This window comes from Meles meles, chromosome 8 (genome assembly GCF_922984935.1).
Source record: "Meles meles chromosome 8, mMelMel3.1 paternal haplotype, whole genome shotgun sequence".
NCBI classification, from domain to species: Eukaryota; Metazoa; Chordata; class Mammalia; order Carnivora; family Mustelidae; genus Meles; species Meles meles.
In genome coordinates, this window is record NC_060073.1 from 55,338,624 (window position 1) to 55,362,172 (window position 23,549).

At 48.7% G+C, this 23,549-nt stretch overlaps 1 protein-coding gene across 1 annotated transcript in view; it reads right to left on the reverse strand.

Moving 5' to 3' along the window:
* Positions 1–1,175: 1,175 nt before the first annotated feature.
* The window catches only part of DNHD1 (dynein heavy chain domain 1), a 74,665-nt gene continuing 52,291 nt past the window's right edge, over positions 1,176–23,549 (reverse strand). Inside the window, 19 exon segments of the mRNA XM_046015874.1 lie at positions 1,176–1,526; positions 1,709–2,517; positions 2,679–2,828; positions 2,995–3,086; positions 4,339–4,540; positions 4,624–4,746; positions 4,900–5,086; positions 5,286–6,242; positions 6,377–6,555; positions 6,731–6,883; positions 7,108–7,393; positions 12,149–12,625; positions 12,803–13,234; positions 13,370–13,552; positions 14,005–14,154; positions 17,507–17,609; positions 17,682–17,886; positions 18,084–18,292; positions 18,481–20,086. Of these exon segments, the coding sequence (XP_045871830.1) occupies positions 1,176–1,526; positions 1,709–2,517; positions 2,679–2,828; positions 2,995–3,086; positions 4,339–4,540; positions 4,624–4,746; positions 4,900–5,086; positions 5,286–6,242; positions 6,377–6,555; positions 6,731–6,883; positions 7,108–7,393; positions 12,149–12,625; positions 12,803–13,234; positions 13,370–13,552; positions 14,005–14,154; positions 17,507–17,609; positions 17,682–17,886; positions 18,084–18,292; positions 18,481–20,086 (6,854 nt within the window).

Genomic DNA, 23,549 nt, shown 5'->3' on the forward strand with positions numbered 1-23,549 from the left:
AGGGAGCCTGCTTCCCTTCCCCCTCACTGTCAGCCTCTCTGCCTACCTGTGATCTCTGTCTGTCAAATAAATAAAATCTTTTTTAAAAAATTATAAAAATAAAATACAAGGTCATTATGAAAAGACTCTATGTGATTGACCCCTGTCTATTCCTTTCTGTCATTTTTTATCACCCTACCTCTGATTCACCATTCTCCAGCCACATGTTCTGTCCTGCCTCAAGACCTTTGGGCCTACTGAGGGCTCTACCCAGAAACACTCCTCCTAGATCTTCAAATAGCTCTTTCTCATATTCAGGAAGTGTCTCCTGACCACCCAAATGATACTGTTCCATTCTAGTCATGCTCAAACTCTTCAGTCTCCTTTATTTTCTTTATAGCACATACAAATTAACTTACACAGATGTTGACCTTTTCTTGTCTGTCTCCCTGCTCTGGGACGATCTCATCAGTGCCAGGAAGAGCACCTGGTTCAGAGAAGTGCTCGATAAATAATTGCTGAGGGGCTCAGTCCAGCCCTTTTTTTTGACTCAGGGTGGTGAGATCAAGCCCAGCATGGGGCTCCCTGCTCAGTGGGGAGTCTGAGCTTCTCTCCCTCTGCCCCATGCCCCACCAGTCTGCATGCTCTTGTGCACATGCTCTCTCTCTCAAAAAAATAAATAAATCTTTAAAAGAAAATGATTGTTGAATGCACATAATACCTTATATCTTATTTGGCCTTTTTTTTTTTTTTTTTTTTTTTAATGTATATGACTCACTTGGAGAATCCATCACAGCGGAGGGGGTGACTGGAAGGGAAAGATTGAGGCATTCTTGATAGTACAACAAAGGCTTTAAAAATCATTTTCAGTTGTAATGTTCTCTCTTCAAAAATATCCCTTGTGGAAAAAAAAATATATATCTCATGGATTTAACACAAGTACTCAGACCACAGTAGAAAGCCAGGCAAAGATTCAGGATCTTGTGGATTAACCATCCCCATTTGCCAAACGCCTGGGATGTGTGACCAACACCAGGCCCAAGGCCCATCTCCCAACAGGATACCAACATTCCCCTCTCAGTTGTGCACACTGGATCTTCCCCTCAGCAGGTCATTTCTCCATGTGCAGACACCCTGCACTGCTAAATCTCAGAAATCCTTCATTGAATCACCCCAACTTTATTTTGTTTCAGGGCTCACAGCAAGGGTGGGCTGCACACGTACACTCGCCGTTGGTCACAGGTGGCGGGACTGAGCTTCGTGGGCAGGGGCAGGTGCATCAGTGTGTGCCTGCTGTGTAGCCTAGTGATGCCTAGGGGCCCTTCCATGTACACAGGACAGGAATACACAGCCAGGCTGCCTGGGGGTGGCAAGTCACTGGGGCGCCGGGCCTGGGCACTGACGCTGACTGGAGGCAGAGGGCTGGGCTGGCTGCAGGTGCTGTCCTGCAGGGCCCCTGCTAGTGGGTCCCACTCAGCATTCCGGAGCTGGAGCCCAATCAGCAGCAGTCCCATCTCTGGAACGGTAGGATTTGGACCATTCACCACCTAGAGGTGCCAGAAGCTAATCAGACAAGGCTAGAAAGTTGAGGAGTCCTACTGGAGGGGTATGAGAGCATATGGGGCTACTGAGGAGGCAAGATCACCAAGAGGCAAGGTGGGATAATTGTAAGGTGCAATCAGGGATTTGAGGGGGTGAAAGTGTAAATGGAGGGAGGGCATGAAGATACCTGGAGGTTCAAAGGGTTGCTGTTCAGCTCCTGATATTTATGGGGGAGCCCACTGGAGCTGGAGCCTTGGAAGCCAGGGAAATTTGAGCTAGGCACAGGCTGGTTCAGGGCGGCCGTAGCAAAGGTAGCCTCCCAGCGCAGTGACAGCAGCAGGCGGCGTGGGTGGCAAAAGGCTGATAGGTGAAAGATACGCTCTGGTACGTTGGTGTTCACGCCTAGGTAGCGAACCAACAGCTGCCCACGGCGTGACAGCTGTCGCAGCCAGTGCCAGGGTGGCTGTGGGCCAGCAGGCGCATGGGGACGCCAAGGCGGAGGTAGGCGGCCAGTCCAGAGAGCTTGAGCCACCGCGACACAGCGCGGGGAGGCACACGGGGGTGCACCCTGCAGCTGCTGCAACAGGCAATCCAGGTCCCGTAGCACTGCTCCTGCCAGTTGGCTCAGCTCCAGCACCTCTGTCTGGAGGAAGGCCTGCAGAGGCTGCTGCGAGCTCAGTCTCAGCACCACCCAATCAGCCCCAGACTCTTCCTGGCCGGCGGTCTCCATCAGCAGAGCCTGCAGCGACTCCAGCCTCCGCTTGGCCTGCACTAGGCGCTGCCGCAGCCGCTTTTCAGCGCGTCGGGAGCTCCCACGAGACGCAGGAACCCAAGTGGGTAAAGTTCGCTGCAGCGCGCTAAAGAGCGCGCGACTCTGGCGTCGTAACAGCCAGGCCTGGGAGCCAACACTCAGTCCGCAGCTCTGGGGTTCCGGTGGTGTGGGCAAGAGGTGCATCTGGGCCCTGCACTCTGCCAAAGCATCCGGCTCCCCTAGCTCTTGGAGGTGAAGGGGAGGGGTGACACTTTAAGCCACCATCCCATAACTGTGAATATTGCCCCTTCCTACACCCTTGTTGGTACCCGCGTTTCACATTCTTGAGACGGGGGCATTACACAGATTATTCCCCACCCCAACACAGGTAATGGCTGCAGCTTACCTGGGCTGGGCAGCAGAGTAGACAGCAGATACTGGGGTGTGTGTGGTTGAGCCCAGCTCCCGTTGCTGGGGCTCAGGCAGGCTTGTGTTAGGCTAATCAGGGCCTCCCTGTCCTTCTTGTCTCCCACAGGACCCCCATAGAAAACCGAAGCTGAGAATAAGGTCAGAGCCCCTTAGTTGTAGCCCCTCCAGTTTCCACCACCTCCCAAATCAAAACCAAAGCTGGGAATTATGTCCGTGTCCCAGTACTCCCACTCCCACGCCTTTCAGGGCTCTCTTGAGGGCTGATGACTACATGGGGGCAGGAAGAGTCTCACCTGCCAGCTCCTGCATGGCAGCACTGGGATTGCTAAGGCTAGTCCACAGCTGGTCTTGGATCTGAAGGACCTGTGTCAGGGTCACTTGACTCCTGGGAGAGGGGAGCAGGAATAGGGCATCAGAACCATCCCTTTGCTGAGGACTCTGGTCTTTCTAGCCCAAGCTCCCAAGTTCCAAACTCACAAGGGTTCACAAGTAATTGCTACTTAGCACTTCAAATTCAACTTGCTTTCACTGAAATCATCATTTCCTCCTATACCAATCCCCCGCTGTCCTAGGCAGAAATCTGGAAGCCATCCTTGACTCCTTTCTTCCTCATTCCATATTTACTTTCTATCCCTACTGGTACTACCATACTATAGTCTTATTCCTTCAGACTGCCAGAGCCTCCTAAAACGGCTCTGCTTGGGGCACCTGGGTGGCTCAGTGGGTTAAGCCTCTGCCTTCAGCTCAGGTCATGATCTCAGGGTCCTGGGGTCCAGCCCCGCATCCGGCTCTCTGCTCAGTAGGGAGCCTGCTTCACCCTCTCTCTCTGCCTGCCTCTCTGCCTACTTGTGATCTCTCTGTCAAATAAATAAATAAAATCTTTTAAAAACAAACAAACAAACAAACAAAAAAACAGCTCTGCTTGCCTCCAGCCCTGTCCCATCTGGTCCATTCTCCACACTGCAGCCAGAGTGATCTTTCCAACAGATACTTAGGATCACGTTTCTTCTATTTAAAACTCTCCAGTGGCTTCCCACTGTCCTCAGGATAAAATCAGTCCCCTTACCATGGTCTTTTTTTTATATATATTTTTTTAAAGATTTTATTTATTTGACAGATAGAGATCACAGGTAGGCAGAGAGGCAGACAGAGAGAGAGGAAGGGAAGCAGGCTCCCTGCTGAGCAGAGAGCCTGATGCGGGGCTAGATCCCAGGACCCTGGGATCATGACCTGAGCCAAAGGCAGAGGCTTTAACCCACTGAGCTATCTAGGCACCCAGGCACCCCCCTCCCGTTACCATGGTCTTAAAGGCCCATTTGGAGGGCCTTGCCTCCAAAGCCTCACCTCTCCCTGCTCAACCCCCAACATGTCCACCTTAGCCACACTGAAGTCTTTTTCCTTCTGCCGAGCTGAGTTCCCTCTTCTCAGAAAAGCCCCATCTCCACCTGATCTGTCTCTGCTTCCTAGACTCAATTCAAGGAGAGAGCACAAAGTCCTTGGGGGAGCCTTTCTTGACTTCCCCTTGCCCTCACACTTGGGTGCTGCCTGGCAGGAATTAGTCGTACTCCTCAGGGATATGGAAAATGCTCAGTGTTTGCTGAACGACTGACTGAGCAAGATGGAAAAGGGTCCCTCACCAGCGCCCCCTGTGTGCCTGCAGTTTCATTCCATAGAGCTGCCGGTGTAGCAGGAGGCCATGTAAGAGGAGGAGAGGTAGCATCCTTGCTAGGGATTGCACAGAGAGTCCTTGCTGGGCTAGCTCCAAGCTGTCAGTCAAGATGTGGCCCAGCTCCAGAGACTGGTCCCAGAAAACAGGGATGGAGTGCTGAGTCAGCACCGCTGGGGCAGAAGGAGAGTGCTGGGTCAGCATAGCACAGTTGCCCTCCTCCTTCAATCTGAGAGCCATAGTGGGGACTTCTCACCTGGTAAGGAAGCAATAGCTTCTGCAGACAAAATAAGCCAAAGACGGAAATCTCTGTGGACAGTCGTCACACTCTTGCTTGTGGATTGGACTAGAGGCAGTTCTAACTCCAGGTCCGAGACCACTAGGGGTCAGATACGGGGCTGAGATCAACCACTGGGTAAAAGGGTCAGACAAAAGTTTAGGGACACAAACTTGAGGCTCTGGGGTCAGGAGTGAGATACAGGAGCGAGGGCATCAAGCTCAGGCCCGGAACTGGATTAGGTAGCCGACCCACCCCTGGCTCCATCCAACAGCCCCAGCAAGGGCTGCAGCAGCTCCTTTGGCCAGTGGGGCATCAGATGACAGTTCTCCAACACCAGCCAGTGCCCTCTATGCATAGCCTGGCATAGCGTGCTGACCACTACCGAGACTGGGTCCCAGGCTTCAGAGCCTACAGCAATCACCTCCAGATGCTTCTGCCCCTGAAGACCAACAGAGAAGTGGCAGAGAACTTAAAGTGATCATAGGATTACCCAAGGGACCCAACGTAATGCCACAAATGACCCCAGAAATCCCTGAGTAAGCCAGAAAGATCTGTAAGAATGCTAAGAGGGGGCCACCACACCCCATCTCGGCCCACAGGGGTTTAGTGTCTCTTTGGCCAAGAGACTAGGCTCAAACCTGCTCATGCCCGGCAGCCAGTTTCTGGATGATAGTCAGGGGATGCATGGTGGCTGTGGGGTGACCAGGTGGTGGCAACAAGATCAGCATGGGCCGAGTAGCCTGACTGTGTTCGAAGGGTATGGTGGAGGCACCCAGGTTTTCATCCAGGGGCCGGCCCAGAAGGCAAGTGGTAAAGTCCGCCAGGGCCCCTGCCAGGCACTCAGGTCGCAGCACACGCCACAGAACCAGCTTCTGGAGGAGGCTGAGTGGGTCAGGCCCAGGCCCAGGCGCTGGACCCAGCACCGTGGATGACAGTGACAGGTAAGCCTGCCAAACACTGGAGTGGCCTGCCAGGGACGCACACAGCCCTGCAAATGGGGGCAGCAGCTCCAACATGCTACATTCATGCCAGGCTCTCACCCCCAGCCAGGCCGGCCGAGCCACACCTGGATTGCTGTAGCTTGTGCTAGGAGAGGCTGCCAGGCCAGGCCAGAATGCCAGCCTCTCCAGCTCTGGTGCTTTCCTTGCCATTCGCAGCAGCGCCAGAGCACCCAAGGCCCCCACCAGTGGTACTTGGGTCAGGCTCAGTGCAGCCACAGTGCTGCCCAGGAGCTGGCGGGTCAGCTGTGCTCTCAAATGCAGCAGATGACTGGGCAGGTCCTCCCCCTGATGAGTCTCACACTGCTTCATGCTGTTCAGAGCCCGCTTGGTGGCCGCTAGCCAGTCGTCGGGGCTCATGCGGAAAAGGGGCAGCAGGTTCTGCAGTGGGCTAAGGGCCTTTATTATGGCCATTCCGTGCCAGACCACATGCCGATAGGGTGCCCACAAGGCCATCTCCTGCAGTCTCAGGTCTTCTAGATCCTCGCAGTGGGCACGGAGCTGACATAGCTCTGCCTGGGCCCTCACCATGTCCCGCAGGAATTTAGCTGGTTTCTGATGTTTTGGATTCTGGAGAAGCAGCAGCAGCAGCCGCTCCTGCAAACAGCCACCTGTTCCATGGGTCTGACCCTTTCCCACACAGTCCGCAACCATCCACACTCATCTCTGCCCCCATACCATTTGGGCCCCTCCAAAACTGACTCCCACCCATAACCGGGACCCCCGGGCACCTCAGCAGCCTTCACAGCTTCACAGCTGTCCAGGGCTCTGGTCTTTAGGTCCTCCCAGCGGTTCTTGAGCTCGGGACACTCTGCGCACAAGATTTCATGCAGCATCTGGTCTTCTAGGGTATCCATGTTGAGGCTCAGATCCAGCACATTCATCCCCTTCAGCAATTCATAACCTAGCACTTGGGTTCACATGGAAGATGCTTAAGCTTTCCCCTTGGCAAAGCCAGTGGGTGGGGTGTACTGGGCATATGGCTCCGGACCACAGTCCTGATACTGCCTGGGGCCAGACTGAGGGAGGCGGGAGGCCCACTGTGTCCACAAAGCTGTGGTGGCAACTTACCCATCAGAGCTCACCTTTTTCCAAGGCACTGAGGGGGACAGTAGTGCTCAGATAGAGACAGAAGCCAGGCTGTACCTGGGGAGGGCTCAGCTCCTCCCGCTGCAGTAGCCATTGCAGTTCTTGGCACCCTAGGCCCAGCTCCATATTGGTCAGTAGCACAGGCAGGCCTACGAGGGGGAGACAAGGACACCCTACCCACCATGCCAGCACCCCGCCCCCCCCGCCACACAAAATCTGGCTCTGACCAGCTCCCTGCTGGCTAATAGGAGGATCCCCTCAGGGCTCTTCCACGTTAGTGCCTGGCTTAACGATGGGAGCTGAGGTCAGTCTGGGGGTGAGAGACTTGTGGGGCCACAGAAGGGGGACATGGTGGATGGGGACCTGTTCTCACCATTGGCAGCTGCCTCCTGGAGCTGAGGACCCAGCTCTGGGTCAGCACCTGAGAGCACATGAAGGTTGGGAAGGGGCAGAGACCCAGTCTCAGAGGCTGGCCTTGACTCCTGCCTCTCTGTCTCATCCTCCTCGTGCTCTTGCTCCTCTTCCTTTTCTCTCTCTTCCTCATTTTCCCTGTCCTGTGTCTTCTGCTCTTTTGTCTTGTTCTTAGCCTTATCACACCCTTCGCTACTGTCATCTTCCTCTTCCGTGGGCTCTTTTTCTTCTTGATTTCTCACAAAGCCCTTCTCTGTGGTAGAAAGATGCAGAGGAACTCCTCTCAGAGGATGAACCAGCCTCTCAGGGAGCACCATTCACCCAGGGGCTCCATTTCATGAGGTAAAGCCTGCAGGAAGACACCTTAGGAAAGTCACTTAAGCTCCTTCTGACTCAATTTCCTTATCTGCAACACGTCTGCAACATGGGGTTGATATTGGTGGGTACCTCATAGGGTTACTGCGAAGGTAACATGAAATGATACATAGCTCTGCACTGGACTTAGTAAGCAATCAACAAATGTTAGCTGTCATTATTAATTCTCTAAAACTCCAGGGAGGGGTTCTAGGTATCCCTGAATCAGCTCCATTTTGACCTTTCACCAGATTGGTTAACAGAGTCCATGTATTTCTTTTTGCCTAAGCTAATTCTATCAAAATGAAAAGAATTGTTGCTAATATAGAAATCAGTGCCTGGAAGTAGCAACTTGTAAGTGAAAGGCCATAAACTGGAATTAGCCAAGTCACAGGGTGTACAGTGGACACAGATGGCTCCCTCCCCAGTCCCCTTCTCCTTTGCCTCCTCTATTGCAGGAACTGGAAAAGATAAATAATATATTTTTTAAGTATTAAGAAATTTAAGAATTTTAGGAACTTTTTTTTTAGGTATTAAGCTTGGGGGCACCTGGCTGGCTCAGTTAGTTAAACATCTGCCTTTGGCCCTGGTCATGATTCTGGGGTCCTGCATTGGGTTCCCTGCCCAGTGAGGAGTCTACTTCTCCCTCTCCCTCTGCCCCTCCCCTGGCTTGTGCTCTCTCTCTTTCAAATAAATAAATAAAATCTTTTTTTAAAAAAAGTATTAAGCAGGGGTGCCTGGATGACTCAGTGGGTTAAGGCCTCTGCCTTCAGTTCAGGTCATGATCCCAGGATCCTGGGATCAAGCCCTGCATCGGGCTCTCTGCTCAGCGGGGAGCCTGCTTCCCCCCTCTGTGTCTCTGCCTGCCTCTCTGCCTACTTGTGATCTCTGTCAAATAAATTAATAAAACCTTAAAAAAAAAAAGGAAATAGGCAAGTGGAGGTTGCCAGGTGCAGTTTAGTGGAATAATTTCTTATTGCTTAACAAATTACCCCAAATTATCACTTAGCAGCTTAAAACAACACCCATTTATTACGTGTGAGTTCAGAAGGTTAGAAGCCCCACACAGCTTCTAGACTGGATGCTCCACTTGGGGTTACACGGGGCTAATCAGGCATCAACTGGGGCTGTAGTTCTCATCTGGGGTTTGGGTGCTCATTCAGGCTTATTGGTTTTTGACTGAATTCATTTCTATCTCACACTTTGCCAGTAGCCCATTCCATCCTCAAGCCAGCAACAGTTTCTTGAATCTTCCTCATGTTTCAGATCTCCCTGACTGTCTCTTCTTTCTTCCTTGCTTCTTTGAGGGGCACATGTGATTACACTAGGCACACCCAGATAATCCAGGATATCTCTATTTTAAGGTCAATTGGTTAGTAATTAAGATAACTGTCTTCTGCTATGGAACTTAGTTACAGGAGTAATAATGGAGGACAAAAGTGATAGGGGCCAAAACTCTGCCTACTGCATTCGACTATCCAGACTTCTGGAAGATCTCTTGTTTCCCTGAGAGAAGGGACAGAGATGGCTAGTAGCAACTCTGACATGATGCTTGGCGGGATAGCAGCCAAGATGGTAACAAACTACTACAAATATGGTAGCTGGAAAAAAAACCCAAAAACTTATTTCTTCATAATTCTGGAGGCCAGAAGTCCAAAATCAAGGTGTTGGAAAAGCTGCACTCCCTCTGAAGGCTCCAGCTTCTGTTGGTTCCAGGAGTTCCCTGGCTTGTGGCTACATAACTGCACTATCTGTCTCCATTTTCATGAGGCCTTCCCTCTGCGCACCTATGCCTTCTCTTTTTTCTCTTATAAGGACAATTGTCATTGTTTTTAAAACCAACCCAGATAATCTAGGGTGATCTCATTTCAAGGTTCTTAACTTAGTTATACCTACTAGACTCTTTTTCCAAATAAATTCGTATTAATAGGATCTGTGGGTTAGGATTCAACCCACTACATTCAACCCACTATAATGTGATAAGCCAACATGCTAACGATCATTGAGCAGAAAGAAGAATCTGGGTACTTGAAGTCGGTACTGGAGCCCTGTACCTGCTTATCTCAGTACTTATTATAATGTGAGATAAAGAAATTCTTCTTTCTATTCCTTTTCTCTCTTTTTAAAGTAGGCTCCACACCCAGCATGGAACCCAATGTGGGGCTTGAACTCATGACCTTGAAATCCAAGCCTGAGCTGAGATCAAGCAAGAGTCGATCGCTTAACCAACTGAGCCACCCAGGTGCCCCAGTAAATTCTTATCTCTTTTTTTAAAAAAAGATTTTATTTATTTATTTGACAGAGAGATAGATCACAAGTGGGCAGAGAGGCAGGCAGAGATAGAAAGGGGGAAGCAGGTTCCCTGCCGAGCAGATAGCCTGATGCGGGGCTTGATCCCAGAACCCTGAGATCATGACCTGAGCCAAAGGCAAGGCTTAACCCACCGAGTCACCCAGGTGCCCCTAAATTCTTACTTCTTAAGCCATGGTAAGTTGAGCTTTTGTTACTGATCATGATAGCATTCCCAGCTGATACAGTGGGGAGGGGCAATGAGGATTTTTCTTCTCCCTGTTAGGTTATGTGGTGGGTAAGAAGTTGGTTTATCTCATGGGACTTGGACCATATGCTCATTGAACTTCAGTGGATTTAGTAGAAGGCATGCTGGCTACTTCTCTACTTAGATAAGAGGAACAACCTCCAGAAAAAAACTTGAAGAAATTTCCTTTCTGCTCATATCAAGCAGTTTCAGACCACAGATGATCAGATACTCATGCATCTTGCTGATTTGTAAAAGTGATTTTCTACCTTATGTTGCATGGAATAGGAAATTATTGGCTATTGGAAGAGCCTGGAAAATCAGGGAAGTCTAATTCTCCAGGTCCATCCCAAGCACTTCTCTTTTTAAGCACTCCCTGCTTGACAAACATAATAGTCTACCTCCCCCTTTTGATTGGGATACAGCCCCAAGTAATAGGGGTTACATTCCATAGCCAATTAGCCTAAGCTCACTGCTCAGACTCTTTCATTACTACAGCTCTGAGGTTAAGGCCAAGGTTAGATGGGTGACATTTACATTAAAGCTTAGTGGGATTGCTAGAATCCCTAGAACCAGTGTTAAGAGAGAAGACAAAAACGGGTTTAAATTCAAGAATGAGAATATGCCAAGATTTCTGGCATTGGTTAATAGCTAATAGACTCCTTACACATGCAATCTGAAGGAAAAAGATGAGAGAGTTAAAGAAATTAGCTAGAAAAGCCCCTGTCTGGTAATAAGTGATCCATGTTTGCTTCATTTTAAGGCAAATCCTAAGGCCCCATCCCATTCCAATAGAAAGTGGGTATGTAAGGCAGAACAGCTACAAACAGGAGACTCTTGCCCAATGTTCCTTTCATAGATAGCCCTGGGTACAGTGAACTAGGAAAAGTATACTCTTCATCAGAACTCAGGACAGCCAAAGTGGCTATCCAAGAACTCCCGCTATAGCCAGTGAAGTGATGCTAATCATTCTCTTTACTGTCACTGTCTGGTGTCACACAGCACATGCTGAAGACTAATAGACAAGTGTGTGTTTCTTACCCTTACCCAGTTTCTAAACAGGATATTTACTGTAGTTATCTTGGTTTGATTTTGCTTCACTCTGTGTATCAGGTGTATTACTAGGGTGAGATTTAGCATGGACTCACTCTATCATAGGTTAGAGAATCACAAAGAGCCACGGGTCTGATCAAGAACTGTGAACATCGTTCACAGTTTGTGGACTCAGAATTGGACACTGCAGCTGGAGGTTTCTTCAGGACGTCTCTTATTAGAGGGGGGTAAATTCACTTACATGGAATAGTTGTGTCATGGGCATTTGTGTAATGGGGTATGGGCACAATGGAAGGTTGTGCTGGACAGCCACTGGATGGAGTGGAATAATGGTAGCAGTAATACATTAGTAGTGACACTAACATTTTGGGGAACCTATTATTTTTAGGCACTGTGTAAATCCCTTTTACATGAATTATCTTAATATGTTTTATGAGATGGGTATAATTAAGATGCTCATTTTATTGCAAATAAATTTAGGCTTAGAGCGATTAAGTACCTTGCTCTATTTACACAGCTAGGAAAGAACTGATATTTGACCCAGAAAGTCTGGTTATAGAGCCCACATTACAGACCACTTTATTACATACCTAATCCATGATAGATGTCTATTATTCTCCCTAGTGCCATTCCCAACCTCTTCTTCTGGCAAATAAACACCCTTTTTCCTTCCCCTAGGAAACATATCCTTCTGATACTCTACCCAGATGGGTCTCTGCTCCAAGCAGAGCTAATAGAAGTATTTCCCCAGAATTCCTGAACATGGGGTAAATTTGGATAGTAAGGAAGGTTCTGAGTTGTAGGCCAAGTTTCTAAGAGTGCTGGGTAGACCAGGGAAGTGGAAGATCATAGATTGGTCAGCCATGTAGATTCAGAATCATTGGAAAATAGGCCCCAAGATGCAAATGTGACCTAACTGATTAATATCATATGGGCTGATGAAGTCTAGGATACCCTGGTCACAAAAATTTAGTGTCTTCATTATGAAAGGGAAGATCACATGTGGCCAGGATGTTGGCAGTTCAGATACCCAAGAAGCATTGTGTTCATCATCCCTGGCTTTACCTCTGTGCTCAGTGGGGCCTGGGGCCAAAGATCTAGTCTCTTGCTGAGGCAGCGGGTTCAGCCAGATGAGGGCCTGGTTGTCGGGGTCAAGTACTAGAGGCCAACGGCAACTGGAGTAGTGGGTGTTGCTTCTCAGAAGCAGGCCTGCCAAGCGGGCTGACTTCGCCTGGGGCTTCAGGTCTCGGTCCCACTGGAGCTGTTCAGATTCAGAGCTCAGCAAGGACAGAAGGCTGAAGGGAGAGCGTATGGAGAGCAGGGGGTTCTTTGGTGGCATGACGACAGATTTCTGCGTCTGCTTCCATGCCTGTGCCACATCATCTGGACCCAGGGTCTCCTGAAAGCCCCTACACAGAGCCAGCCACTTGTCTAGTAGCTCCTGGCGCCGCACCGGCGGGAAAGGACCCAGGTAGATGATAGCAGCTGAACACAGGAGGGCGTCTCCAAACACAGTCAGGCAGTGCCCCTTCAACTTCTGGCATGAGAAGGGAGAGGGGAGGGTTTGTGGGCCAGCGAGGAAGGTACAGGCAAAGAAGGAGTGAGGCAGGGGGTGCAGGAAAGTGTGGCAGGGAGGGCCCAGGGAGGAGCCAAGGAGTTGGCGGCAGTAGTGCAGAAATGAACTTGAGGGGGAAATCCGGGAGGGGCTGGTTACCTGGAGCTCTGTAGTCCAGGAGTGCACGGGTGTGAGCAGTGCAGCCTTGATGGGCCACTTGTGATACTGGCCACACTGAGCCTGACTGAGGTTCTCTGTAATCTGGTTGCTTGAAGCCCGGGCCTCTTCCAGTGTCTTGGCCAGATCCAAATTGTGCTCTAGGGTCTCCTGGGCCTGGAACTGGCAGCGGCCCAGGTGGGCCTGCTCCCGAGCCAGTGTGGCCTCTATCTGCCGCAGAAGCAGGCCCGTGGGCAGTCCTCGGCGCTGGGCCAGCCCGTAGCGCAGAACAGCCCAGAGCCAGGCGGCCAGGTTTGCTGCAGGTATGCTTACTGCCCGCAGAGCTGCATCACTCATACCTGGAGCATTCAGAGCTTGGGTTAGCTTTATCATCTCTGAGTCTGTCATCTTCTCCTTAGGGAAGAACACCAGCTCCTGGGAAAGTGTGTTAAGAGGGGTAAAGGCAGACATAGGTGCTCTGCTCGGAACCTTGCCCCACCACCTCACTCTGCCAGCCCCTCCCCCCTTAGGCCTCCACTCTCTTCCTCCATTGAGCTCCACGTTCCCTACCTGGTAAAAATCCTCGGTGCATAAGAGTTGCTTGGCGCTGGCCCAGCCTGTCTCACAGTGGAACAGATCACACAGTGCATTGGTCACCTGGACCACTGATTCTGGTGGTGCTCGATAGCTCCGTATCTCCTCAAAGTCAGCTACCTGCAGCTGGCTCAGGGGTCCCAGGAAGGCCTTGCCCATCTAAATGAGGAGAGATGCACTCTTTTTTTTTTTTTTTTTTTATTTGACAGAGAGAAATCACAACTAGGCAGAGAGGCAGGCAGAGAGAGAGGAGGAAGCAGGCTCCCTGTGGAGCAGAGACCCTGATGCGGGGCTCGATCCCAGGACCCTGGGATCATGACCTGAGCCGAAGGCAGAGGCTTTAACCCACCGAGCCACCCAGGCGCCCCGAGAGATGCACTCTTGAAGTGAGTTCCCAGAGTGTCCTCTTCCTTCAAGGTGTTGCCAGGAGGGATCACTTCTTCCTGGGGGTTCCCATGAGGGTAGTTCCTCAAGTCATCCTATTACCTTTTCCCTCCCCCAGAAGACTCCATGACAAGCCACCCTATTCTCTCCTCTGGGCATCTCTCCTGTGAAAGGCTGTCCCCTCACAGGAGAGGACCAGTGCAGGGCAGGCAGCAGGAAGAGCCCACCTGCTCCAGGAAAGCCTCGTGCTGAGCCCGCAGGTTATCCCGCTGCTTGGTCAGGGTCTCAATGAGGTTCTCCTGCTGCTGACACTCTGCCAGCTGCTGCTTGATGAGCAGCCGACCTTTCTGTAGCTGCTGCTGAAGTGTGGTCACGTTCTGTAAACAGAGATCCAGGCTCTGCAGCTCAACATTCTGGGCCGGGTGGGAATATCCCAAAGGGAGCCCCGTGGGCTTGGGACTCTAACACTCCTCACTTGACAGTCAGGATGACCAAGTTGAATTCTGTATAGGCCCCCAATGAAGACTGAGCCCTGGAACTGTCACTTACTGGTGTATGACCAGCTCCACGTGGGTGCTTGCTTCTCTTGATCTGCCACACAGGCCTAGGCAGTCTGACTCCAAAGCCTGTGTGCTTAACCATTAAGCTACACTCTTTATCTTACTTGACCCATTAGTGGCATTTGTTACAGAAGATAGTTCCTGCTCTCTTGAAGCACTGTCTTCCTTTGACTTTCATAACTCTGTGTTATCCTTTGGCTTTGTCCAACTTCTGTGGCTGCTCTTTCTTCGTCTCTCCCTCTACCATCCCTTAAATATCCCTTGGCAACATTTCAGGGCCTCCCGATCTTCTCATTCGACACTTCTATGTATCCTGCCTAATTTCATGGCTTTGATGACCACTTCTGTTTTAAAAACTCTCAAATCACTATCTCAAACCAGATTTCTTTCCTGAGCCCCTCATCCATGTATCCATCTGCTTAGTGGCAATCTCCTCTCTGATGCCTCACAGGCCCCTCAGACTCCACATGTCCACAAATGAACGTCTTGGCTTCGCCCCATCAGATCTCTTACAACCTTATTTGCCTCCTCACATGTTCTTTTTCTCAGAGAACTATGGCAAAATACACCCAGGTTTCCCAAGGAAGAAAACTTCATCATTACCCTACCTCCCTCTCTTCTCTTCCCCCCAAGCCCAGCCCATCTTCAAGTCCATTCAGGTCTGCCTTCTACCAGTCTGTCCTGTCTGCTCCCCTGCCCGTGCGTGTGCTCCCTCACTACCTTCTCAGCTTCTCTTCTACTCCACTCTCCATGCTGCAGCCAAATACCATCATTATCATGTTCCTGAACACTCATCACTCTCCCATTCGGTTTATGAAGCCTCCATGCCTAGGAGGCCTCAACTCCACTTTCCAACCTCATATCTTTCCTCCCCCAGCACCCCACTCTCCAGCCATTCCAGATTTTCAGCTCCTCCAACGTGGCACACATTCTCTCACCTCTGGGCCTTTGCCCAGGCTTTTACTTGAGCCTGTGACATCCTCCCCACCCCCCACTCCCTTTTATGCCAAATCTTAACCCCTTAGCGAAATGAATGCACTTCACATGTTTCCATATTTAAGGAATGTTTTTTAGTGTTTGCCACATTCTACGCGTAACTCACTGTGGCACTCTGCTGTCTCTAAGTCTTGATACTTCAGAGTATCAAGTATCAGTGGACTTCCTCTGTCATAACACACTGTCTTGTAATTGCCTGGATGAGTCTATATGTTCCAGTAAACTAGGCACCATGAAGGCAAGGTCAGTACAGAACCTTATCTTTCTTATTAAGAGGAGCTATCATTTACTGAGCTCTTACTGTGTGCCAGCACTTTCAAATGCTGTCCATGTGAGATCATTTAATCCTCATCCTAACCTCTCTGAATCTTAGTTTTCTCATCTGTAAAATGGGAAAAAGGATAGCCACCTCAGAAAGTTGTAGCAAGGATTCTATTGACCTAGATTTAGATGTAGACATAGCTCCATGTAGACACAGGCATACATATTAATGAATGGGTGGACAAAAAGAGTGGAGTTCAATTAATTTTTACAGAGTACAGTAATGAATAAATGAAACAGCTGAATAAGAGAGAGAAGAGAGATGAAGGACTCCCGAATGACTCCTGGGATTTGGCTTACCTAAGTGGATGGTAATGCTGTTTCCTAGGGAACTCTGAAAGAAGTACACACTATTATGATTATTGAGTGAATGGCCAAAGGATCTGACACTGAATGCTTCTGACACCGAACATCTCTCTCTTGCTCTCTCTCTTTTTAAAGCTTTATTTTTAAGTAATCTTTACACCCATACAACCCTGAGATTAAGAGTTGCATGCTCTTCTGACTGAGCCAAATAGGTACCCCCACTATGAACATCTCTTATCCAGATTTGGGGCTTCTTATGTTGTCCTTTAATATAACTGACCCAGGCATCAAAGAATAATAGCACCTTTAAGCCAGATCAACAATTCCTGGTATTAATCATCTTGGGAAATGGTAGGACCCAAGACAAGAAACTGGAATTTGGAAAACATGGGAGAGGCCTTTCCTGTCCCTCTGTGAACTTTTTTTTCTTTACCTTTTTTTTTTTTTTAATCTCAGTAGTCTTGAGATTTCATCTAAGCTAGTGATCCTTGGTGGTAGATGGTAGGAGGGCACCAGTACTAGGAGAACTCTAGGGAGCATCATTTACAGAGAACACGATGACAACCATGCATGTGGATACAATGGAAGCCAGACTTCTACAGTTGTGCAGCACTGGCTGAGAGCCCTGGGACACCCATCAAAAGAGATAGTCTAGGCATTGGGAGCTTATGGCCTAAAAGCCCAGTAGGGGGGAAGCATTTGTCTGTGTGTGGGTTGACCACTAGATTATTTCTCTGAGGTAATCCCTGAACCTTCACCAAAGCCTTGTGTAGCAGGAAGAAAAAGAAAGCTCTTTCCGAATTCCTCTTATTAAAAATGATGGGATTTAGATTTGGACTAGAAAAATTCTCTCTTGTTATGTGAGAATTGTATTGGAGGAGCTCTAAGGGAGTGAGCACAGGGAGAGGTGAGAAGAGAATTGGTTACTGGGAGATGTCCTGTAGAGGAGGGTGACTAAAGAAGTTTAGGACAGCAAGGTCTAGTGTACCATTCCAATATCTTTCTGGTTCTTGCCTAAAAATGTCAATTTACCACCCACATTTTCCCCAGTGTATGACTGAGCCTTGTATAGTTGGTATTTTTGTGGAAGGAAGAGGTACAGGGACAAAGCTGTATGGGAAAAAGGAGGGACATAAGAGGTGTGCCAATGAGCCATGATAGAGAATCCAGGAGAAGAAAGGGTAAGAGTAGAGCAACCGTGAGAATGTAATCTCTGCCTCATCCCTGATGGGAATGTATACAATTTACTTGGGAAGTAAATTGGACTTCTCATAATCAAAGTACATAGTAAGGACAGCAGAAGCAGACACTGGGGTTTCCTGTGTTTAGAAGAATCAGCCTGGTCTCAGCTGTGCCATGGGGAACTTTGAGCCTAAACTCAAAAGTTTAGAGGAGGAGGCAGCAGGGATTAGAGAGATCCCCTGGGGAAAGGGGTACTCTCAGGAGATAAGAACAAAGGTTCCCTCAGGGTTGGTTCCTCCAAAGCCCTCTGTGGGCTCCTGCTTTGACCCTACTGTGCATACCTCATAATCTTCTCCCCCTTTACCTTGCGGGAGGTTTTCAGCAGCTGTTCTAAGTTGAAGACAAAGTTGGTGTAGGTATTGTGCTTCTTGATCATCATTCTCAGATGATCCAAGGCATTCTGGATCCTGGAGATACAATGTACCAATAAGTGGGCCCAAGGAAGCAGGAGGTACAGTGCAGGAAATGGGACAACTCACCGCTGGAACTTGTTCTTAATCTGCAGAGTCATCTGTTGCTGCAGCAGTGTGAAGGTGTCCAGAAAGTCTAGGAAAGTCTTGGGAGTGACGAGTGGCAACTCAGGGCATAGGTGTCCATAGTAGCTGACAGCCGAAAGGTGAATGAGAGCCATGGCTTTAGCCACCCTGGGAACTGACGCCTGGAGGTCTGGGCACTTCAGAGAGTCTGAAATGGGCATGACTTTAGCCTGGGAGCTTATAGGAGAGTGGGTAAGAAAAGGGACCCTCTTCTGATTTGGGAAGGAAGGCAGAAAATGTGAAGGGGATCATTAGGTTCTGGGAAGAGAGAGATAGGGAGACTGACCTGAATCCTCATTAAAACCTGGTTGAGAATAGTAGTGAGAACAGGTAGAAAGTACTTACCATCATCAGTGGATAGATTCTGAGCACCTTCCAGGTAGTACTGGACTACACTGATGAGGGTATCTTGGTCCCACGGTTCATAGCGGTCAATGCTAGCAATGGCCAGTTCAAGAAGCCTCAGGAAAAGGGTGGAGGGCAGCTCCCTGTGGATCTGGTCATCTCCAATCAGGATGAACATGTGCAGGTGGTTGCAGACTTGCTGATAGAACCTGTGGGCCAGGGGCTCAGATACGATGCTCCCCTTTATCCCTGTTTTCCCATTTAAGCCCAGTGCCAAACCTGAACCCTTAGCCCCGATCTTCTGAGCCCTCACAACAGCTCTTAGATTTCTTTTTGGCCTTTTGGCCAGCATAGAGCAAGAGCAGAGCAGCACCTCACATGGGGTTCTTGGTCTCACCTCTGCAACAGCGTTTCCTTTTTGATGTTCTGCTTGACACTAAGGTTTTCTCTGGGGAGATGTTCTTCAATGCTGTCCAGATCTGCCTCTGTATACTGGTCAGGGAAACTGCCCCAGGTTGCCAGGGCCAGCAGACGATGAAGGGTAGTGAGATCCACACTCTTGGGCACCAGCAGGGCCACCGGCTGGCCTAACATGCCAGCATGCCAGCTGGCATCCCGTAGGCACTGGAGAATGGCTTCCTCTGAGCCAGACGGCAGATGGAAGAGGCGGGCCTGGTAAATGCTAGCTGCCAGAGAGATGGCCGTACGGCGCCCTGTACCCGGAGCCCTGGAAAGCAATAGGCCATGCTGCCGGGGCCTGGCCAGCACCCGGATCAGGCGGGCCACGTGCTTGGCCATGGAGTGGCACCGGGCAAGGTGGGCGCTCAGCTTCAACTGAGCAGCTGAAGTGGACAGCTGCTCCTCCAGGCTCTCCCACTGCCGTTCCAGGTACAAGCTGGGGCTCTCAGAGTTGGACCCTAGTGTTAGCTCCTGACTGAAGACCAGGTCTGAGGGCTTTTCCTGGGGGCGGAGTAGTAGCACTGGTAGCAGAAGGGGTGAGGCCACGTCCATCTGGGCTGTTTTCTGCCACCAAATCTTGCTTCTGTTTAACTGGAGTTTGTAGCCTGAAGCCTTTGTGCCCTCCTCCTGGCTCATCTTCAGACTTAGGTCTATGGTCTCCTTCTTTACTGATGCTATGGAAGGTGCTAGACCTGAATCACTGGAGGGTGAGCTGGAGACATCCAGGCTGTAAGGGTCCTCCTCCTCCTCTGTCTCACTGCCGCTGTTGCTTAAGTCCTCCCACTGGGCCAGCTCTCCTTCGGATTCCACTTCAGGCACCCTCTCCTCCTCCTCTTCCTCCTCCTCCTCCTCAGAGCCCTTAACCCCGTTCTGGGGTGCTGACCCACAGCAGAAGACACTCTGAGCTATTCCTAGAAGCAGCTTGGCACAGTAGGAGCGTTCCCTGGGGCTGTCCAGCCGGTCACAGAAGGTTCTCTGGGCCTCGTGCAACCAGAGACGCACCATGTTGCGCATGGCCATCATAATCATCAGGCGGGTGCCACGCAGGCCTGACACCCGGCGCAAGTGCTCCTGATGGCTGGGACAGTCCAGAAAGCCCCGGGAGCCCATTCTGGTGGGCAGCAGCTGCAAGCTGCCCAGGAGTTGGTTCACAGAGTGCAGGGAGAAGCGGTAATGTGGGTGGAGGGGGGAGGGCAGAAAGCAGCTGCCCACGGCCTCCCAGGCCTCCAGCGAGGCCTGGACCAGGGCTTTTGCTAGAACCACCTCCCGTTCCACAGAGGGAAAGCGCTCAAGCCAGGCCTGGATGCTTGGTGTGTGCCTGCTCAGCAGCATGGCTTGGGTCACACTCCCCAGGGCCAGCACTGTGAAGAGTCGAAAGAGGCGTGGACATAGTGGGCGCTCACAGAAGCCTGGCACTGTGGCAGTGGCAAGGAAGTTGACTACAGGCTGCAGCGTCTGCAATTCCAAGGTGCTGTGGCCATACACCGTGCCATCTATGGCCTGCCGCAGAGTCTCCAACACTGGCTGGCAGCTCTTCCCTGGGTCTGTGGGACACAAAGATCAACAGTGAGGACAGGCAGGGGTGCACATGACCGTGTCACTCCATTCTTCCTGTTCCTGCTTCACTGGCTTTACTTCTGGCTCTCACAGGGCTCTAAAGGAATTTTGTACACCTGATGCATTGGGACTCGGTCATGTCTGAGTAAATTGATCTCTCCCCCCAACACTCTCCCTAAAAGTGAGTAATTTCTTCTTTCTTCTCCCCACAAATCCTATCTCTGTGACCAATTATTCACTAACAGTAGGAAGGTTTGGAAGCTGAGATGGATGGAAACCTGATCTGACCACAAGAGGAGGTAAGTGCAGCCATCACAATCAGAAGGAGGAATTAGCACATGTGCATTTCTGTAAAGTCAATATTAAGATATGATTTATATAAAATAAAATGTATGCATTTTAAATATATAGTGCAGTGAGTTTTGATGAATGCATCTACCCATGTAACTGCTGCCCCAGTGATACTTAAATGCTTCATCATCTCAGAAAGTTCCCTCATGACCCTTTGCCGTCAATCCCCCTACCACGTTGTCCCAGGAACTTCTATCTGATCAGATTTCTATCACTATTGATTAGCTTTGCCTCTTCTTTTTTTTTTTTTTAAAGATTTTATTTTATTTATTTTAGAGAGCGAGGTTGGGGTAGAGGGAGAGGGAGAATCCCAAGCCTACTCTGTGCCCAGCCGAGCCCAGAGCCTGATGCAGGGCTCTATCCCATAACCCCCGAGACCGTGACCTGGGCTGAAACCAAGAGCTGGATGCTGAGCCACCCAGGCGCCCCACAGCTTTGCCTGTTCTAGAGCTTCAAACACAGGAAATCATATGGTATGTAGTTTGCCAGGTCTGGCTTCTCTCACTCAGCATGATTCTGGGCTTCACCCATGTTTTGTGTGCATTGGTGTGTTTCATTTTACTGGAGTGGTAGCATTCCATCATAAAAATACCAGAATTGTAGGTCCGCTGACATACTGATGGGCATTTAGGTTGTTTCCAGGTTTTGACGATACAAATTAATACTGCTACATGTGCTATTGGTCACTCACAAATCTTTCCTTTGTGAAGTATCTATTTTTTTAATCCATTTTTTAAAAATGGAGTTTGTTTTCTTACTGAGTTGTAAGAGCTTTTTTATGTATTCTGAGCATAAGTCCTTTTTTAGATATGTGTATCATATTTCTGTCTATGGCCCATTTTTTCATTTTCTTAAAAATGTCTTTTGAAGGACATAGGTTTTTAATTTTCCTAAGATCTAATTTTTGTGTCCTATTTACGAAATCATTGCATCTAACCAAGGTCACACAGATTTTTCTCTTAACATTTTTTGGTAAAGTTTTGTAGGTTTAGCTTTTACATTTAGATCTTTAATTAATTTATAATTAATTTTTGTGTATGTCATGGAGTAGGATTTAAGGTACCCTTTTATCTGCACACAGATATGTAGTTGTTTCAACTGTATTCATTGAAAGGACTACCCTTTCCCCTGTTGAATTATCTTGGCACAATTGTTGAAAACCAATTGACTACATATGATCATATATCAGATTCTCTGTTTTTTTCCATTAGTTTATCTGTATCCATGTCCTTATACCAATACCCTACTCTGTTGATTACTATAGCTGTATCGTAAGCCATGAAATAACTAGTATAAGCCCTTCCACTTTATTCTTCTTTTCCAAAGTCATTTTGGCTCTTCTAGGCCTTTTGCATTTCCATAAGTCTCAGAATGAGTTTATCAATCCTGTCACTTTCATAAAAAAAAAAAAAAAAGCCTGCTCAGACATAGATCAATCTGGGGAGAATGAGCACCTTAATGATACTGACTCCTCTGACCCATGAACACGCTATATCTCTCCATTAATTTAAGTCTCATTTATCTCAGCAATATTTAGTAATTTTTAGTGTATATCTCTAAGTTTATTCCTAAATATTTTAAGCTTCCAGATGATACTTTAACTATACTCAAAATTTTTGTTTGTTATTAGGATATAGAAATACTAATGATACCAATAGACTGTATCCTATGACTCTGCTAGATTGTTTTTTTAAGATTTTATTTATTTGAGAGAGAGAGAGAGAGTGAGCAAGAGAGAGAGCACACAATGGAGTGGAAGGGCAGAGGGAGAGGGAGAAGCAGACTCCCCACTGAGCAGGGAACTTGATGCAGGGGCTGGGACTCAGGACACTAGGATCATGACCAGAGCCAAAGGCAGATACTTAACCTAACAGACTGAGCCACCCAGGTGCCCTGACCCACCAAATTAAATTCACTTACTTATTCTATATGTTTTTTTTAAAGATATTATTTTTTTATTTATTTGACAGAGATCACAAGAAGGCAGAGAGGCAGGCAGAGAGAGAGGAGGAAGCAGGTTCTCTGCTTCGCAGGGAGCCCAATGCGGGGCTTGATCCCAGGACCCCAGGGGATCATGACCCGAGCCAAAGGCAGAGGCTTTAACCCACTGAGCCACCCAGGCACCCCTTTACCTATAGGTTTTAATAGATGCTCTTCATCAAACTGTGAAAGTTCCCTTCTAGGCCTAGTTTGCTGAGTGTTACCATGCATAGTGTTGAATTTTACCAAGTGCTTTCTCCTTATCTACTGTGATGATCTTACACTTTTCATCGTTCTGTTAATGTCATGAATTACACTGATTTTTGAAAGTTGAGTCAACTTTGCATTCTGGGGCTATACCGTGTAAGCTACATCCCACAGATTTTTATAACATTTTGCTTTCATTGTTCAGTTCAAAATATTTCCTAATTTATCTTGTGGTTTCTTGGATGCATGAGTTATTTAGAAGTGTTATTTTTATTCATTTTTTAGAGAGTGTGAGAGCAGAGGGTGGGGAGGGGCAGAGGGAGAGGTAGAGAGAATCATAAGCAGGCTCCACGCCAGGCACAGAGCTAGGCACAGAGCTGGGCACAGAGCTTGATGTGGCGCTCGATCTCATGACCCTGAGATCATGAGCTGAGCTGAAATCCAGAACCAGACACTTAGCTGACTATCACACACAGGCACCCCTAGAAGTGTGTTAATTTCAAAGAATTTGGGAATTTTCTAGGTATATTGTTATTAATGAGTTTTATTGTTGTAGTTAGAGAAAATATTCTATAAATTTTAATCCTTTGAAATTTGTTTATTTTCTACCTCTCCATACATTATCAACTCCATTTAAAACTGTTATTACTTAAATTTCACATATGAGTAAAATCATATGCTATTGTCTTTCTCTGATGTATTTCACTTAGCATAATACATTCTAGCTCCATCTACATCATTGCAAATGAGAGATGAACATATGGGAAGTGGGGGGAGAGGGAAGCAAACCATAAGAGACAGAGAACAAACTGAGAGTTGATGGAGAGAGGAGGGTGGGGGGTGGGCTAGATGGGTGATGGGTATTGAGGGCACTTGTGTTGAGCACTAGGTGTTGTATGTAAGTGATGAATG